The sequence below is a fragment of the Oncorhynchus mykiss genome, chromosome 1, assembly GCF_013265735.2.
Source record: "Oncorhynchus mykiss isolate Arlee chromosome 1, USDA_OmykA_1.1, whole genome shotgun sequence".
Classification (NCBI taxonomy): domain Eukaryota; kingdom Metazoa; phylum Chordata; class Actinopteri; order Salmoniformes; family Salmonidae; genus Oncorhynchus; species Oncorhynchus mykiss.
In genome coordinates, this window is record NC_048565.1 from 30760484 (window position 1) to 30781461 (window position 20978).

The following is a 20978-nucleotide window of genomic DNA, read 5'->3' on the forward strand; positions in this document are numbered from 1 at the left end:
ATATATCTTGTAAAATCTTAATTTTCCATTGTGCAACATATTTTTTCAGAACAGCTCCTCTTTTAAATAATTAGCTCTATAGATAAGGGATTGTGGACACATCGTCAGGCATGCTAAAGAATAAAGCTCCTGACAGGACAATGACTCAGCAGAGATGTGAAATTACAATTGGCTAGGGTAAGCAGTTTAGCTTTGATAGTGATTTGACTGGACTGACTGGTATAGGGCTAGTCATGACTGATACATGTATGATCACAGACAAAGGTGCCCTCTCAACAAATAGCAAAACATTCTACAGCATCTAGAATCAGCATACATATTTTTTATTAAACTATCTATTTAGCTAGATGATGATATTCCTGACAAAAAAAGAGTCCTTACAGATGGAAAGGTTTCATTAATGCTACAGTATTTATGATGAGGAGAAGCTAATTGTGAGACTATGTGGGTCTGTTCTATGACAGGTCCATCATGAGAGCTGGCCTCCTGCTATTAAAAGAATCAGAGTGGAGATCTATCATTGGACGGGAGGGATGGAGCGACGGGGGTGGAGCGCTCACTGTTTCCTATCACAGCCTTAGCTGTGCACAGACACGCTCCGCCATCTTTCACCCAGCCGCACGCCTGCCCGCCCGCAGTGCCCGGCCAGTGCACGCCGCTGACAACACATCTATCTACTCCCCATAGGATCCTGCCTCTGAGGCCTGTTTAAGGGACGCAAAACCTAACAGCTTCTCTCACATACTGTATGCACACGCACACGCAACTGAACATGAACACACACACGCACAGCGTTCACTTGTCACATAATTAAATGCTTCATTTAAAATCAGGCTTTGATGATTTCTCTAGTAACACCTTGTCATGGCGCACGGCTAGGCTTGAGGGAGAGTGATAATTGCATCCCTGTAGAACGGCTGGTTGACTGGGAGGATATGCAGAGCAGTAGGGAATTACCACACAGCACAGGTCCACTGCTTCCTCCCTGCAAAACTCGCTGCTGCTGAAACACACTCACAAGACTCAGGGAGGGTATACATAAGGATGTAGTGTGTGTGTGTGTGTTCAAGCGAGAATTCCTGTGTGTTCCACGCATAAACACACAATTTAACAGGCTAATGTGTGAGCAGTATGTGTGACCACAGTTAAACGTGTTTCGTGATGTTTTCCACAACAAAGTACCACCTCCAATATCTGAGCCTCTAGGCATGATTTCATTCCAACCTGAAGATGCTGCATTTGTCTTCGAAAGGGAAGGAAGCAATGGATGGATGCAGCAGAACAGATGGAGATCCCGGAAACGTACTGGAATTATTAATGGCATGCTATGATCCCAAAATGACCTTCAGCAAATAGTCTCCTAGCACAGGAGTATACAGCGAGCCCTCCACATTCATATTGTATTTAGACAACAAACATGGGTCAATGGAGAAACACTGAGCTGTCATTACTGTACTTCAGACTCTAATCCAATCGGGTAGCTAGCTCTCTTCCGTTTCGCTCAGAGGCGCTGCAGACATCAAATCACGTTAAACACAATCATATGTTCCAGGAATAGATTTGAGATTCATGCAGCAAACACACTAATTCCATAAAGCCCAATTTGTTTCCTCCACAAAGGGAGCCATACACTGAAATTAATCTGAAGAATGCCTTTCCTGTAGTTTAAAAAAAAAAAAAAAAAAAAATTTGAGGCTTGTATAGTTATTTGTAGTCACTCAAGGGATATGCTGTTGTGATATGAAATCTATCTTACGAGCATACATATATAACATCCACACCATTTCTGTTGCAATGGATAACATTCAGTGTACAATACAACCTAACTCTCCCTGGATTGCCTTGAAGTGATACTGGGCTAATAAAATAGATCATACTGCTTTTTCTGAGTTTCTACAAAAGGTGAAAGACAGTGAATAAATAATCAGATGTTGTATTTTACTCCAAAGTCGACAAGTCTTTGTTTAACAGGAGGTCTATGTTTTGAATGTAATCATCTTAAAAGTATGATGCGGCACTGAACAGCAATACTACCAGGTAATTGTAACCGCAGTGCTGTAACTAATTGTGTAAGTTAATTTTTTCCTTTATGAGTACAATGGGGTTTGTTCAGTTCTTAAATGATATATCAGATGGCTTAGGAAACAAAGAATTTGTCCAGAAATATTTGCCTATAAATCATCTGCAGCCCTAGGTTGTATGAAAAAGTACTAGCAGTAGTAAAGTTTTTATAAAATATTGCATGTTTTTCCAAAGCTACATCTGAGGGAGAAATTTGTCAAACATATATTCTCACACTCTTCAAGAGTATAAGTGAACACATTATTTGAATTTTGTCTTTCCATCCATATACAGTGCCTTCAGAAAGTATTCATACCCCTTGACTGCAGCCTGAATTCAAAATTAATTAAATAGATATTTTTTACACACAAATATTTTTTACACAAAAACATGTTTTTAGCCATTTTTGGAAATGTTTTGAAAATTAAATACAGAAATGTACATAAGTATTCACACCCCTAATACTTCGTAGAAGCACCTTTGGCAGTGATTACAGCTGTGAGTCTTTCTGGGTAAGTCTCAAAGAGCTTTCCACATCTGAAATGTGCAACATTTACCCATTATTATTTTCTAAATTCTTCAAGCTCTGTCAAATTGGGTGTTGATCATTGCTAGACAACCATTTTCTGGTATTGTCTTAGATTTTCAAGTAGATTTAAGTTTAAATTCCAACTCAGCCACTCAGGAACATTGTGCCGATTTGGCCTTGTGTTTTAGGTAATTGTGCTTGAGCGGTTTCCTTCTTCTCCGGAAACTGAGTTAGGAAGGACGCCTGTATCTTTGTAGTGACCAGGTGTATAGATACACTATCCAAAGTGTAATTAATAACTTCATCATGCTCAAAGCATGCTCAAAGGGATATTCTACATCTGCATTTTCTAACATTTTACCAATACTGTATGTGCCCTTCTTTGCAAGACATTGGAAACCCTCCCTGGTCTTTCTGGTTGAATCTGTGTTTGAAATTCACTGAATACTTTCTGAAGTCAACGTATATCTAGAACCTAAAAGGATTCTTTGGCTGTCCCCATAGGGGAACTTTTGAGTTCCAGGCAAAACCCTTTTGAATCCAGGTAGAACCCTATTGTGTTCAATGTAGAACCCTTTCTCTACCTGGAACCAAAAAGGGTTCTTTCTACCTATAACAAAAAAGGGTGATCCTATGGGGACAGCCAAAGAACCCATTTGGAACCATTTTTTCTAATAGTGTTCCCTGTTTAATTTCTATAGGAGATGCCAATGATATAAATAATATGAACAGAGACAATAGCCCAGTGTTTTTTACTTAAGATTGCTCAAGCTTGGCAAAAAAACAAATCCCTCATGTATAAATTATAATAATCTCAGAACCATAGAATCAAGAAACAACATTTTCCACTGTTAGATCAAAGACTAAAGCATCATATAATCAATGCCCATGAAATGTGTCAAAGATCAAAACAGAGTTCTCATCCCTGCATTGCCCTTTGGGGTGGTATCGTATCCCAAAGGTACTTTGCTGCAGATCATCAGTCTGATCATCGTCTACTGTAGTACACAGGTTGACCACTAAGACAATGCATGTTGTTTTAATGGTAAGTAATGGTACCAATTTAGAGACCAGTAAGGTTTGGGGATTATATTCTGCAAAATATGCAATTTCATGTAACTTGATATTGCACAAAAATCCAACAGGCAAGCAAGCAAGAAAGCAAAAAATCAATCCCAGAAATGCAAATACAGCTCACAAATGAATTAATTTCTTCATCTCAGACACACAGAGTCCATAAAACTACATGCCCCCACCATAGGAGCGTTAGATGCAAAGTGAACGCATCCTTCTCTCGATGTCGCTCACACTCAGCAACAAAAATACCCCCCCCCCCCCCCCCCCCCCCCCCCCTGTTTGTGTCTGGGATGCTCTCCCCAGCCGTCTGTGGTTAGGGCTCTCACATGGAACATGTGTCTCTCTCATCACAGCAGTGGATCTGCTGAAACATTTCATTTACTAAAGGTAGCCGAGCACAGACGATAGCCATTTGTTCTGTGAGCACTGATGGTGTCTCATCTGCTCCTCTATTAACTTTAGTGTGAAGCACAGATATAGTCATCGCAGCACAGATATGCTATAAATTAGCTTTCAAGTGTGCAGGAACGTATGAACACATGAATGCATGAAGGTTCTTTCTCTCCCTGTGTGTGTGTGTGTGTGTGTGTGTGTGTGTGTGTGTGTGTGTGTGTTTGTGTGTGTGTGTGTGTGTGTGTGTGTGTGTGTGTGTGTGTGTGTGTGTGCGTGCGTGCGTGCGTGCGTGCGTGTGTGTGTGTGTAAGAGCAGATAAAGCTTGGTTGGGTATACATGTGTGTATATGCAAGAATGTATGTGTGTGTTTCCCAGCAATCATAAAGTACTGTATATTGCTCTGCTGAACCATACATACATACATACATGAAAGGCATTAATACAGCCACCAGTGCAGAGGAAACAGGACTGAACCATGCAAAGCTCCACTCCCCTCCAACTATTTATAAAAACAAAACTTGAAGAAGACAGCGGCTGATTTGTAACTTTGTGACAGATCCCTTCAAGCAAGTAAAGCAGTCATGCCAGCTTTTCTGAAAAAAATAAAAATAAATGTTCACTGATGCAAATATCAATTAAACAGCCAGCAAATTGTGCCTAATATAGAGTTCAAATAAAATTCTAAAACACAAGTTCTCTTGAACAGCAGAGGAGCAATTTATTTTAATTTATCTGATGCTTCTGTTCCCTGTATTGGTGTCTGGGAGCTCTGAAAATGAGCAAAGAGCTTTTTTCATATCTGGGATGAAGTACATTTTTCTGCCAAAATTGGTCTCCTCCTGTAAGAGGGTGATCATAAGCACATCCTGGGACTTTGAGCGAGGGGCTGTGCTGACGCTGCTGTTGTTCAGCAGGCTGGGCCGGGCTGGGCTGCAGCAGCCGGGAAGCCAGGCAGACAAGGACCTGCGCTCAGCACACGGAGCGCTCTCATCCTGAAACAAGAATAGCCCAGGGGAACCAAGACATCAACACCCCCCCAAAACGACTTCAAAACAAAAACAAAACAACAACCCAAAAAGCCTCTCGAGCCAGCACTGGGTGATTGCCAGCTGCACTCTAGATTACCGGGCTCTGCGAGAGCCTTTTTGCAATCTCTCTGAGATGTAGAATCTTTAGCTCCTTACATTAATCAGTTCAGCTGGGAAGGGATGGATGGCGACATGCAAACCACTCAGCACGACGGGGAGCGAACTCATAATCAGCAATCAGATATTCTATGTAGCCATAGGGGGCGGGGTGAGGGCTCATCTCAGAAAGGTCAAGGGCTTCTCTACTGCCAGCCTACCACCACCCTCCCTCCCGCTCACTGAGACCTGACACACCCATACATTGTCAGATTCCTCCTGTGTTGACCCCACTGCTCCACTCACTGTGGAGCAAATCAACTGGAATGTTTGTTTGATGTCATTTTAAGTGAACCAAAACAATCTGTAGGGTCAAAGGATCACACTGGTTTGAATACATTTGCGCTTATTTACAAATTGAAAAAAAGTAGTCAATAAATGATTGGCTCACATAAAGTATTTTTTTCAATAGCATTATGCTCCTGAATATGCTATGTCCTTTGTTTTCAAACTAAGTTCATTGCACTGCATAACATCATTTAAATCCTTTCATCTTGTAATTAGTACTGAAGCAGCATTTATTTTATTTCTAACAAATATATGTGCATAAAAATCAAATCTAAGTGGCCTGTTAAAACAAGGCTGTTGTCCTTTGTTATTTATGACGATCATAATAAGATGCATGGAGAAGTAGTTCCTAAAGCCTGTAACCTTGAGAGAAAGTTTCACTCTGTGGCCTGCATGCGGCTCTATGAGGCATTCCTCCCTCTTCTGCTCCATTCTGCTGTGTGGTGGCAACACTATCCAGAGTCAGGACAGAGGCTCGCGGATGGGGAGGGCCCCGAGGTCACCGTTTCATTCTGGGGGTTTTTCCATTACCTACAGCGCCTCATAGTGCTGTGGAGTACTACTCCACCTGAGGTTGGTTGTGTTTCTCTATATGCTTAAGGACATGCAGGTTCCTGGTCTAAATGATGCCATCCCACAAGTAGCCCTGAAGGCAGGGACATATAATCAATCTGCTTACACTGTTCCCTGCCTTTTGTACTCACATTGTGTCACGGTGACACAGTCTTGAGACGATCTTTGTTAAATGTGGCTTTTCCCCTGCCTGTTTCCTGATTTAATCAAAATTCCAGCTACTACTCATTCATCAGCCCTCATTCCTTCCCTGGATCCATTTATGAGCTATAGCAGTTCTCCATGGAGACGAGATGCATACCCCAGCATCTTTAACCTCTGACATGAGGTACCCCTCTCCCGCTTACCATGTTAATCTACTGTAGCTAGCTATAACATGTATGTAACATAATATAACATAACAGTGCTGAGTAGAACAGGGAGAAGGTGGTGTCAGCTCTATTCAGAAAGGGACTTGCTTATATCACTCTGAGGTAATTTACAGCCATCCCTTGAGATAGGAGATGTCAGGGTAAAACAGCACACAAACAATGCTCCTCTTCTCTTCCAGCCTGCCACTTCACACTTACAGTTGAAGTCGGAAGTTTACATACACTTAGGTTGGAGTCATTAAAACTCGTTTTTCAACCACTCCACAAATTTATTGTTAACAAACTACAGTTGCATCGTTCATCTGTACAAACAATAGTACGTAAGTATAAACACCATGGGACCACGCAGCCGTCATACCGCTCAGGAAGGAGACGCGTTTGGTGTGAAAAGTGCAAATCAATCCCAGAACAACAGCAAAGGACCTTCTGAAGATGGTGGAGGAAACAGGTACAAAAGTATCTATATCCACAGTAAAACGAGTCCTATATTGACATAACCTGAAAGGCCGCTCAGCAAGAAAGAAGCCACTGCTCCAAAACCGCAATAAAAGATCCAGACTACGGTTTGCAACTGCACATGTGGACAAAGATTGTACTTTTTGGAGAAATGTCCTCTGGTCTGATGAAACAAAAATACAACTGTTTGGCCATAATGACCACCGTTATGTTTGGAGGAAAAAGGGGGAGGCTTGCAAGCCAAAGAACACCATCCCAACCGTGAAGCACGGGGGTGGCAGCATCATGTTGTGGGGGTGCTTTGCTGCAGGAGGGAAAATTATGTGGATATATTGAAGCAACATCTCAAGACATCAATCAGGAAATTAAAGCTTGGTCGCAAATGGGTCTTCAAAATGAACAATGACCCCAAGTTTACTTCCAAAGTTGTGGCAAAACCTCTTGAAGCTAGGGGGCACTATTTTCATTTTTGGAAAAATAACGTGCCCAAAGTAAACGCCCTATTTCTCAGGACCAGATGCTAGAATATGCATATAATTGACAGCTTAGGATAGAAAATACTTTAAAGTTTCCAAAACTGTAAGAATATTGTCTGTGAGTATAACAGAACTGATATTGCAGGCGAAAGCCTAAGAAAAATCCAATCAGGAAGTGACTCATGTTTTGAAACCGTTGTGTGGATATCAACCAGATTCCTTTTTCTACGTATTCCCTAAGGGGTCTGCAGCATTTTGACGTAGTATCACGCCTTTATGTTGAATAATGAACGTAAACGACTACATTGCGTAAGTGGCCAGCTGAGGGCTCTCAGAGTGATTATTGCGTAAAAGACAAGAGGTAGTTATTTTTCCTCTCGCTCCTACTGAAAAGCCAATTGTCCCGGTTGATATATTATCAAATAGATATTTGAAAAACACCTTGAGGATCGATATTATGAATATCATTTGGAATTTTTTGGGGCATTGTCGTGACCTCTATTTCCGGTGGATTTCTCAACATAACGTGACCAACAAACGGAGGTATTTTGGGTATAAAAATAATCTTTATGGAACAAAAGGAACATTTGCTGTCTAACTGGGAGTCTCGTGAGTGAAAACATTTGAAGCTCATCAAAGGTAAACAAATAATTTGATTGCTTTACTGATTTTCGTGACCAAGCTTCCTGCTGCTAGCTGGACATAATGCTATGCTAGGCTATCAATAAACTTTCACAAACGATTGTCTTGCTTTGGCTGTAAAGCATAATTTCAAAATCAGGGTGATTAACAAAAGGCTAAGCTGTGCTTCACTATATTTTATTTGTGATTTGATGAATATGAATATTTTCTAGTAATATTTTTTTACCGTTGCGCTATGCTAATTAGTGTAGTTGATGACAATTCTCCCGGATCCGGGATGGGTAGGGGACAACAAAGTCAAGGTATTGGAGTGGTCATCACAAAGCCCTGACTTCAATCCTATAGAAAATATGTGGTCAGAACTGAAAAAGCGTGTGCAAGCAAGGAGGCCTACAAACCTGACTCAGTTACACCAGCTCTGTCAGGAGGAATGGGTCAAAATTCACCCAACTTATTGTGGGAAGTTTGTGGAAGGCTACCCACAATGTTTGACCCAAGTTAAACAATTTAAAGGCAATGCTACCAAATACTAATTGAGTGTATGTAAACTTCTGACCCACTGGTAATGTGATGAATGAAATAAAAGCTGAAATAAATCATTCTCTCTACTATTATTCTGACATTTCACATTCTAAAAATATAGTGGTGATGCTAACTGACCTAAAACAGGGAGTCTTTACTAGGATTAAATGTCAGGAATTGTGAAAAACTGAGTTTAAATGTATTTGGCAAAGGTGTATGTAAACTTCCGATTTCAACTGTACCTAGAGCGCACATTTGATTACAGCTGAGAACTGAGCAGCTTGGCTTTTCAGAGAAAAGCAGGTCAACTGCGGGATGCTGTGAGATGATGACACCAACCTGATAGAGTCGGAGATAAGATATCTGACATGGAGGTGGAGAGACTAGAGAGGTCTGTCTCTTTAATGGGCTTTATTTACTGCAGCATTGGAGAGGAGCACAAAGGTAGCTACCAGGAGAAACAGCCAGACTGAACAGAGCAGGAGGCTCTGGGGAGAGATGCATTAACTGTCTGGAGTTCCTTAGCTATACGTCTCTATCATTCCCTCAACTCTCCATCTCCCTCCCCCTCTCTCTCAGAGCACCGCCGATGCCAACACCTCTCTCCTTATGTGTCTTTATTCCTCAGCATTTGAGTCAGACAAAACGCAAAATCAATAATGCCCCCCCCCCCCCCCATTTCCTCTTTGATGCTACTTCAAAAGGCCAGTGGACAGCCCTCGAGAGACCTGCGGAGAAAAAAGGCAATGCAACAAGACACGCACAGAATAAAAGTACTCAGAAAACCTTTCCCTTCTTCAATCCGCTAAACCGCTGTTAACTTCTTGGCCCCGGCAGAAAGAGCTTGGGAGGGCACTGCAGGTGCAGGAGAGTGCCAGCAAAGATGCACAGAGAAACACACCATGGATAAAATATCAGATCGATAACGTATAGAACATAAAATTACATTGTGTTGAAATTATATCCATTGTGAAAGTGTAGGCATATCATGGAAATAGTGTAGCCAGACAATAGGGCAAGGGATACTGAGACCACAGATAAACACTGATGCTGCATACAAAGCTGTCCCTTTCCAAAGGCCCTTTGAAGACTGACAGTAACAGCACGATAATCCCCTCTCTACTCTTAGTGCACAATCCATTGGGTACTCTCAATACACTCCTCTAATCTCTCTCCCTTCCTCCCTCCCTCTCTATCTGTCCCTCTCTCTCCGTATTTCCCTACCTATCTCTGCCTTTATCTCTCAAAGATGAAAAACAATTGTTCATCTACATTCCTGTGTAAAATAATACATTTCTCCTCCATATTTCAATGTTGCAGTGGAGTGATTTGGTCGTGGCAGCAGGACCTGGTGGACCTGTGCTGAGTGTGTTATGAGGTATGCTGAAGGAGGGAGTATTGTAGCACTATTGTACAGTAGGCACTAATAAATGCTGTAGGATGGGAAGACACTTCAAAGCATCCATATGAGTGTGCACTTAAAAACAGAAAAAGCAGGAAATGAGCCACAACTAAGACAGGAGAGTGTGATCCGATACAACCTCAAGTCAGTGAGTGTGACTGGCACCCAGTTGCTTTGCCAAGCTGTCAGGCATCCGCAAGTGCTAGGGTGGAGGCCTGGGCATATCAATGCACAGTATAGCCATAGCCACAGCCATAGAAGGCAGGGTACAGGGTACAGGGTAGGAGCATCGGTGCTGGGTTCTGCCCTGGCTGTGTCAGGCTCAGTCTCCTTCTTGCAGTCTCCTCTCTCACTCCAGACTACACGTCCCTGTCCCCGGAGCCTCTCTGGAGCTAAATCAAAAATCCATGCTCTCAATGGGCAGTCAATATTTCATTAACCAGTCCGTCTACACGCAGCCAGGACGTGTCACAAAGCACGCTCCAGACAGCGCCACAACTCACACACTAATAACCTGTGGAAATGCCACTCTGCTTCCTTAACAAAGACACTGTGCAGGGAGAGATCTGAGCATACATGGCTCCAAAACACACCACATCTCTGTCAAAGAAACGGCTGTTAGCATTAGTAATAATGGATGGTTGGATGGGCTATGAGAATACGAAATCGAACAAAAATATTTGCATAAACAAATGGGCAATTCAATAGAATAAGATACAAAATTATGCGAAAATTCTTATTTTGATTTAGAAAATGTTTAGGATTTGATTTTAAGACGAAATTATGTTCATTTTTGTTGATCTGATATGAATACAAAACGGGATCTTGTAACAAACATCCTTACCTGGTAACTCTTATTTGCCTGGCTTTCAGTGTCCTCAGTCCCTAACTGGATAATAGCCAATCTTGTTAACCTCTGCTGTGATGTGGGAAGCCTTGCAGCACGCAGGCGCTAGTCAAGAGCACTTCACCCGCTTGCTGATAGGAAGAGACAAAGAGCACCAAACCTACAGCAAATATTTACTGCCTTGTTAACGTACCCTTAAACCACCCATCACATGGAATTTAGCTGTATGTTGTCTCCATCCCCTGAACATTATTTACAATCTAGTAGACACTTGTGGTAAATCACATAGTTATGCGCTGCCTGTATGCAACACAACAGCTTGGTATTGGAACGATCCGTTTGGAGTGGTTTCAAAAAGCACTGCTACGTCCCTCTACATTAATGCTCTTGATGAAGGGTTAATTTTAATGTAGATGAAATACACTTATTTCTTTCTGTCTTTTGGTACATCAAACGTCTTTCTTTAATTATGTAATTAATATTTGGAATTTTCATCTTAATTGTGTTGAGTAGGCTAGCTAATTTGCATGGGGTAATGAGAGGGATGTTTCCATTACAGGTAATTAGGTACTTGAGAGGCAGTGGTGTCGTTGTGAGTCTGGAGAGAGAGAGACAGAGAGAGAGAGAGAGAGAGAGATACAGAGAGAGAGAGAGAGAGAGAGTGAAAGAGAGAGAGAGAAAGCGAGAGAGAGAGAGAGAGACCATGACCATATCTCTGTTGGAAGGTAGCGACGTTTAAAACATTCATCTCTTGTATAACAAATGTCAATAAACAACTCCTCTATCTTATCTGTTTGGAAAGGCTTCAAATTCTCGAAAAATCTATTCCAGCTCATTTATGTATTGTGATGAGATAAATTGAACTGAATAATGACACTATTGGTGTATGGATTCATTTTTGACCTGCCGTTTTGAAGTAATACATACACATTGACTCAATGCCGACCTGCCCTTATAAAGTAATAAAAACATATTGACTCAATGCAGGCCTGCCCTTAAAAAGTAATAAATACACATTGACTCAATGCAGACCTGCCCTTAAAAAGTAATAAATACATATTGACTCAATACAGACCTGCCCTTAAAAAGTAATAAATACATATTGACTCAATGCCGACCTGCCCTTAAAAAGTAATAAATACATATTGACTCAATACAGACCTGCCCTTAAAAAGTAATAAATACATATTGACTCAATACAGACCTGCCCTTAAAAAGTAATAAATACATATTGACTCAATACAGGCCTGCCCTTATAAAGTAATACATACATATTGACTCAATACAGACCTGCCCTTAAAAAGTAATAAATACATATTGACTCAATGCCGACCTGCCCTTAAAAAGTAATAAATACATATTGACTCAATACAGACCTGCCCTTAAAAAGTAATAAATACATATTGACTCAATACAGACCTGCCCTTATAAAGTAATAAATACATATTGACTCAATACAGACCTGCCCTTATAAAGTAATAAATACATATTGACTCAATACAGACCTGCCCTTAAAAAGTAATAAATACATATTGACTCAATACAGACCTGCCCTTATAAAGTAATAAATACATATTGACTCAATACAGACCTGCCCTTATAAAGTAATAAATACATATTGACTCAATACAGACCTGCCCTTATAAAGTAATACATACATATTGACTCAATGCCAACCTGCCTTTATACAGTAATAAATACGTCTTGAATAATAACAGAAGTTGCATCTAAAAACAGAAAAGGGAAAAAAATAGATTGGATTTTGGACAGTCACACCCATAAATAAATACACATTTCCGCATTTTCTATACTCAAGATAAAAGTCTATAAAAAAGGGCATTGGGTCAGAGTGCTGATTTTTCATAATTGCCTCAGGGTCACATGTCACTCTCCCATAACTTCCCACAATTCTCACACATCGCTGTCAACTATGTAATCTCACTTTATCACAAGATTCTCACAAATTGTGATCAAGTGCATATTCAAATAATTGTCACACAATTCTCCCTCCCTGTACAGAAGTGGTCAAGATCATATTCTCAGAATTCTCAAGTCTCAGTGTATTGTACATCATCTAAATGTATTCATGTCTATAAATATGAAATAAGAACGTGGTGGAAAATGCACAAATATGTTTCCACACACTGTATGTATTAGATATGCACTGAGTGGTAAGGACATAGCAATGCAGACAGTGAGTCAGAAGGGCAAAGAACAGAGGCATCAGAAGCACTACTAATGTTAGGATCCAATTGCTGTTTTCCTTTCCTGCAACTTCCCATCTAATACACAGTGACAGCTGCCTGTGCTTCATGTGACTATTTTCTGTGTGTGGGGGTGGGGGGGGTATGCATGTGTGTAAATGCAAGAAAGAGTGTGTGTGTGTGTGTGTGTGTGTGTGTGTGTGTGTGTGTGTGTGTGTGTGTGTGTGTATGATAGGGGGTGGGGAGGGGGATGACTAGGATTATGCATGCAGGATCATGACACTGAGACTGGGAGGAAAACCCAGCCTTGCTCCCATGGCCATGCATGTATACCCTACTACCCAACAAATAGGTCAGTGGAACACAACTCACAGGCACACACCAGTATCAACTCAAAGAATCCCAGTCTGCCAGTGGGGCCAGCCAGTGCCTTGTCACCTTGTCTGAGACCCACATTCAACACTGCCAGTCTACCACGCAATTCAACCCTCCGAACAGACAGACACATCCTCTGGACTAGAACAACCAGATTAAGAGCCAAGGAGAAGGAACTGCGACAGAAACACCTGAACCCCCTCGTCCTGCCTCCCTCGCCACCCCAGGACTTCCTCTCCTTTCACCTCGTCCACTCCCCTATGTCTACCCCCCAAAAACTTGAAACTGTTTCAAGAGCTTGAGGGCTGTATTTCACATCAAACAGAGATCAGTATGAGCACACTGGCTGTTATTTCTTAAACACACACACACCAGCACAGAGAGTAACAATCCCATTCACTTTAGAGAAACATCCAAACATCCCATTACACATGTCTTATCATCCGTTTAGAATTTCAAACTTAATTTCCTTCCAGAATAGGAAATAAAAAATAGCTGCTCCTGGAGGAAAATATATATTTCAACAGCTTAATTCCCTGGTAATAAACACATTCAGAGGCAGTAACTCTCTACCTCGCTTTCTCTCTCTCTCCCTCCCTCTCTCTCTCCCTCTCTCTCTCTCTCCCTCCCACTCTCTTACACTCTTTTCTTACAAGCGGCTGAAATTGAGTTGGCAGGCAGTGAATAGAGAGAAGCTTCACTTCCCTATGTGTTACTCTGGCTGCCTATTGCACCGTGGAAACAGCATGCATGCATTCTGCTCTTACCTTTCATAGCTGAAATCACAAAATACATCATTAAGCTCCGAGTCCATAAGAGAGCACTATCACCAGCTCAAAGCCCTCCACTGCTGTCTCAGCAGCAGCTGGCCAGCACAGCTCTGTCTCTCTGCCTCCGAGCATGACCACACGAGAATCCATGTGACTGTGACATCAGCGCTAATGTCTGCCTGCTCCCCGCCCCCTGCCTTTGATTGGCACAGCAGGCAGCCAGTGGGGGCGCTGACAGCTCAGGCAGGGAACCTGGCCCCTTTCCCACTGATTGCAGTACTGAGGCTTGTCTGAGGACTCGATAGGCACAGCACACTCTTACTATCTTGTCTTGCTTATCTTTTAGTGCCAGGATAAAGTCATAACAGTAGCTCTGCCAGACATTTTTTCAATTCCCTTTTCCTCTGCTTTCATAATGTAAAGAAAATAGGAAAACAGAAGGAGAAAGAGAGACTGGAATAGAGGGAAAGGGGAAGATGTAGATGAATAGGTTCAATAAGAGAATGAGGGAAGGAGATAATGTAGAAACAGAGAGAGAAAGTGAGAGAATATAGAGAGAGGCTGTCTAATTCCCCGTGGCTCAGTGATAGCAGAAGCAGTCTCTTCCTCTCCTCTCTGAGTGTGTAGATAGATATTACTACTCAGTCTGCCTCCAGATGTCTGCCTCCAGAGCAGCGGTGGAGCATTCCAGAGCCCAGACAAACGAGTGGAGGTTCAGCCCCTTCCCCTGACCTCTCCACAGGACTCACACACCTCTCTCCTCCTCTCCCCCTCTCCCTAGGCTCACACACACAGGCTCTGGCAGGTGAGGAAGGAGAGATAGTGACGAAAGGGTTTGGCTGATCCCCTCCACCCCACAGTGACTGGAGTTTCTGTATCGTTTTCTACCACCCTCCCTCTCGTTCTCTCTCCCTCTCTCACTCACTCCTCGCTCTCTCCCTCACTCCTCTCTCTCCATCCCTCCCTCCCTCCCTCCCTCATATGATAATCTGTTCAGACCCCTTACCAGCTGGCACTTTCTGATACAATATTCTGGTTTTAGTGCAATCCGGCTCTGGCCAATAACCGGGTTTCATTTAGAATGTCCATAAATAAGCTGGTGTTCATATCATCCCTTCTCAAGATAAATCAAAAGCTTGGGACTATAAGGTTCTGTCTATATTTTTGTTCAATGTTCTCTACCTACTGTATATAGTACTCTAAATACCCCAATTCATGTTGTTAAGTTCAAAAGAATACAATAATAAAATTGCTGACACCATTCAAACCAATGAGAGTTCACAAATGTAAAGCCAATTATCTCAGAATAATATTTTTTGCTGATAAAACCTTTTTGTCCCAAGCTCTCGAAATGCAAAATATTTCATTGCATTATTTATTTCATGGCAGTATCTTTCAGACATATTTTCATGTTAAACGTTTAGAATTATTCAGTTTTACCAAATTAATTTGCTATTTTTGACATGTCCAGTCAACGTTGATTTTGACATTAGTATCAAACATTGATTTGGCAAACATAATGTTCCATATTTACTTGCCTGACTACGCAGACCGCTTGATCTGGCCAAACGCTACACCACACCCACTGACGTTAGTTTCTTCTCCGCAATGAGTCTGGATCTCCCCAATCCCTTCACCGAATACAAACATATTCGGGGCCGTCCGATTGGTTAAGAAACCGATGGAATGGGCCTGAGCCAGAACACACGTGGGTAAAGCAGAGGTTTGAAAATTCTTAATTGGCTTTGATACTCTGATTGGCCAGCACAATCGCTGATGACTTTGTTTGGTACAATGCCCCTTGTGCACCTCGTCACCACAAACAACTTCAATGATGACAGTCTCAGACTAAAGTATGTAGCGAACGACAGAGCAGCGGATGTCATCAGGCTACCATATTCCACCATGTGTATACGTCTACCTATGATACATCAAGTATGCAAATTAAACTCCTGCCCAAAACGCCATAAATCTAGCAAATGAACGTGTTTCATTACAACCTCTACATGATCCATTAGAGGCACAATTAACACATTATCTCATGTAATGTCAGAACCGGACTGTCACTGCATAAAACATCATTCAGATGCAGATATCCTCAAACGAAGCGTGTCATGGTTACAAACGAGTGAAAACAATGTGGTGGTAAACACATTTCAATCCTCTGTCACACTGAAACCTAGTGTTTGTTTCTCATGCTGGGTTTCTAACCACAAGCTCTCTACATGAGACAGTCTGCTGGCCCACGCAGGGCCAGGTTAAACTGTCACTTTCAGCACAGACAAGAATGTGGTGTGGTTGCCATAGCCATGTGCTGCTACTTGCTACAGTATCAGTCAGTCTTAAACCATGGGCCATCTCACTGCTGTTGCTGTGAGTTCCTTGTTTATAAAACCGCATGGCTTTGGCCCCTGGGCGACCGGGCACCACTGTGACCTCACACACACCCACTCTCTCCTGGCTGCACTCGGCTCTGCACTCTGCTCTGCACTCTCTTCCCAATTGTTCAGATGACTGCAGATAACAACAGTTTAGCTTAAATGAAAGGAACATCTACACTACAGTGTCTGTGTGTGAAAGAGAGAGTGGAATGGATAGAGGGGCGAGCGCATGCAACTGCTTGAGTTTGTTTGTGTGGATTGTGTCTGTGGCGGGTGTATGTTCACTGTATGTGAATATGTATGAGTTTTGTAAAACCTTGGTTGAGGACATTGTGTGAAAGCATCAGGACAGACATGACATACAAGCCACAATGCATCCTGAGAGTGACATATAAACTCAGCAAAAAAAGATACGTCCCTTTTTCAGGACCACGTCTTTCAAAGATAATTCGTAAAAATACAAATAACATCACAGATCTCCAATGTAAAGGGTTTAAACACTGTTTCCCATGCTTGTTCAATGAACCAGAAACAATTATTTAACATGCACCTGTGGAACGGTCGTTAAGACACTAACAGCTTACAGATGTTAGGCAATTAAGGACACAGTTATGAAAACTTATGACACTAAAGAGGCCTTTCTACTGACTCTGGGACCTGTTGGATCGGAGGGTGAGGGCTAGGGCCATTCCCCCCAGAAATGTCCGGGAACTTGCAGGTGCCTTGGTGGAAGAGTAGGGTAACATCTCACAGCAAGAATTGGCAAATCTGGTGCAGTCCATGAGGAGGAGATGCACTGCAGTACTTAATGTAGCTGGTGGCCACACCAGATACTGAGTGTTACTTTTGATTTTGACCCCCCTTGGTTCAGGGACAAATTATCCAATTTCTGTTAGTCACATGTTGTCACGACTTCTGCCGAAGTTGGCTCCCCTGCCTGTTCGGGCGGTGCTCGGCGGTCGTCGTCACCGTCCTACTAGCCACTACCGATCCCTTTTTCGTTTGTCTGTTGGTTTTGTCTTATTAGTTTCACCTGTGTGTATTTTAGTTTAATTAGCGTCCTTATATGTAGTAGGTTGTCCCGCCCTTGTTTTGTGCGGGATTGTTTTTGTTACTCTGTTGTATGGTGGTTTTTCGTGTATGTATTCTCCGGACTATTTTGGTCCTGTGTTTTGGGCTGGTCAATTGTATGCGCCCTGTGTGTTGAATAAATTGACACTCTACTGAACCCTGCTCTCTGTGCCTGATTCCACCCACCACTAGTATCTCGTGACACATGTCTGTGGAACTTTTTCAGTTTATGTATCAGTTGTTGAATCTTGTTACGTTCATACAAAAATTGACACGTTAAGTTTGCTGAAAATAAACGCAGTTGACAGTGAGAGGACGTTTATTTTTTTGCTGAGTTTAGAAACATGATCGTTTGTGATTGTATACTGTAATAATCGGTCTCAATAAAGGTCGCCTCTGGATAAAGTTACTTTATCCTGGGCACAGTGAGAAGTACAGGCATTCTGGACCAGCTGCAATCAGGAAATACCTGGTGTTTCTGAGCACAACTGCTGCCTTACACAATGACGGAACATTCCCCTGACTACAACCCATTCACAATAACAGTATGCCAATACTGAGGTGTTGCTGAACTCATTGACTAAATCACAAAACAAATGTATTTTTATGAATGTGATGATATAATGTAAGATCAATAATATGATTGTAATCTGTGAACTGTGCAACGTTACTCTGCTGTCATTGGTTTAAATTGTCTGTTGTGTGTGTGTTATACCACCTCCACACATTATGACATTGGATATCCTCCTGGGTTTTGATCAACAAATATCCCAGGTGATGTAACTCTTTGATCTCTATTCAGTTCCACCTCAAGATGGACTGGTACCCATCCTTTCTTGCATAAGTGTTCACTGAACCTATCCAAAATCAGAGAGGTAAGGAATATCAATGGCTCCCTGATGTGTGTGCAGAGCCAGTGTCAGTGTGTCCACAGACAACCAGTTCTAGCTGTAGTTAGGAGCAGTCAAGAGCTGAGCAGAGCTGGGCTGTGCCGGTGCTGTAGTGGGCCCATACTCACTGCCTCTCTGCATAAACACCGATCCAGTCAAGTGTTTCGCGCTCCTCGCTGATTAATTCAAGCAAATGTATTTATTGTAAACAAGCCCTGTGGGATGGAATTCAATTGAGAGGAGACGCGGAGCCTCTACTGGTGCCCCAGAGGAGAGGAGAGGACCAGAGCCGATAATGGCCTCATTAGCAGTCTGTCAGTAGACATCCCGCACCCCACGCCTTCCCTCACTGGCTGGGCTGGGCTGGCTTGGGACGCAGCTGATCCACATTAACTCCTACGGTACCATACCACTGCCACAGCTCTCCAGACCACAGATCATAGAGTGCATGGGGACTCAGCACTCACCCTCCTCTGTATCCCAGGAAAAAGACACATATCAGTGATAGATACAACAACAAATAATCCGTACAGTGACATGGACGATGTGTGTGTGTGTATTGCCAGCCCCCAGCTGAAGTAGAATTAACAACGTCTAACAGACACCCAATGAAAACAATACAGGTCGATTTAATATAAACGCCAAGGAGTGGAGGCCATAATATCAAACCATAACAGCACCAACCCATACGAGACAATCATAAACCAATTTAGAGCCATTCCAGGCAATTTCCTGGGGCTTCCACTTGTGGGGAAGACTTCAATAAATCACACTGACAACAAAGGGAATATCTATTTCAGGGAAAATAAAAGAGGTTTCATTCGGTGGGGTGGGGAGCAGAGCATTTAAAGAGGTTTAAATGTGAGCGTGGAGAGCTTAGAAACATACATGTATGCTGTCATGCCTGCAGAGGAGTGCAGTGCGGTATAGTGAGGCAGGCAGAGAGGCATCTGTAGTGGAGAGTGGTGGGTGGTAGTGGGGGTTGTGACAGTGACAGTGTGATCAGTGGCCTCTCCATTAGTGACTGCTCTCCATATGTGGAGCCCCACGCCAGCCCAGCATCAGCCTCAGCCCAGCTCACAAACCCATACATATTTATAGAGCAGTAAGGCCACACAGACGAAAGACAAAAGCCTCAGTAAAAAGACATATATGAGCCGGTCCACCATTACTACAACTACAGGAGGAGGTGCATTAGGTTACGTCTATGCCACAGCTATCAGTGACATAATAACTGATTACACAAAGTCAATAAAAGTCACGACAGTCTATTTACTATAATGTGGTTGAATAAAACATGACTCCAACCTTTGCTACTAGGTCTACAACCAACATCATTTACAGAGTAGAGCTAGAAAACGTTGTTTTGTGTCCAAGCTCATCCAATCTTGGATAGAGCAATCATACATTCTAATATTTACAAGTCAATGACATCAAAGCGTTTACACTGCGTGTTAAATAAGGATGAGAAGAGAAGAGTTGTGACATATGCCACAGAAGAGGGTTCAGTAGACTTGAAAAGATGTGCGTCATAATGGATATAAACAATGAAAATATCAAAAGACCAAGATATATATTAAAATGGCCAGCACAGCCAAAAATGTGATTTTCCTGTGTTTTACACACTGAGTGTACAAAACATTAGGAACACCTTTCCATGACACAATGACCAGGTGAATCCAGTTGAAAGCTATGATCCCTTATTGATGTCACTTGTTAAATCCACTTCAATCAATATAGATGAAGCGGAAGACATGTTAAATAAAGATTTTTAAGCTTTGAGATAATTGAGACTTGGATTGTGTATGTGTGCCATTCAGATGGTGAATGGGCAAGACAAAATATTAATTTTCCTTTGCACGGGGTATGGTAGTAGGTGCCAGGCACACTGGTTTGAGTGTCAACGTCAGTCACCTGTTCGCACCCTGTACAAGGGATTAAAGTAAGCAAAAATAAATACATCTCTGCCTTATATTGTCGAGTGCTCCAACTCCTTTTTACCTCAAAGTAGTCATTTTGGAAGCTTTTCTTGGTAAGCCATTCTCATGATTTTTGTCATTAATATTGAGCACCACTCATTTTCAAAGTACAAAGGCCCACCTGAACTCCTACCGGTTTGAGTGTGTCAAGAACTCTAATGTTGCTGGGTTTTTCACGCTCAAGAGTTTCCTGTCTGTATAAAGAATGGTCCACCACCCAAAGGATGTCCAGCCAACTTGACACAACTGTGGGAAGCATTGGAGTCAACATCGGTCAGCATCCCTGTGGAACGCTTTCGACGCCCTTGTAGAGTCCATGTCCCAACAAATTGAGGTTGTTCTGAGGGCAAAAAGGGGGGTGCAACTCAATATTAGGAAGGTGTCCTCTATGTTTTGTACACTCAGTGTATATTTTTCCACACTATGAGCTTGGAATATTACTTTGAAATGTTCCATTTAACATTTAATGTAAATGTCCTTTTAGTGT

General features: G+C 42.2%; 1 protein-coding gene across 2 annotated transcripts in view; it reads right to left on the reverse strand.

Moving 5' to 3' along the window:
- The window catches only part of LOC110520931 (nuclear receptor ROR-alpha A), a 267888-nt gene that overhangs the window by 46646 nt on the left and 200264 nt on the right, over positions 1 to 20978 (reverse strand). The window contains exon 1 of one of the 2 annotated variants that reach the window (XM_021598368.2): positions 14168 to 14325. The exons of the other annotated variant lie outside the window; for it this stretch is intronic. Coding sequence (XP_021454043.1) covers positions 14168 to 14198 — 31 coding nt within the window. The 5' untranslated portion in view covers positions 14199 to 14325. Of the gene's footprint in view, positions 1 to 14167; positions 14326 to 20978 lie in introns of those variants that run through there. 2 annotated transcript variants of the gene reach the window in all.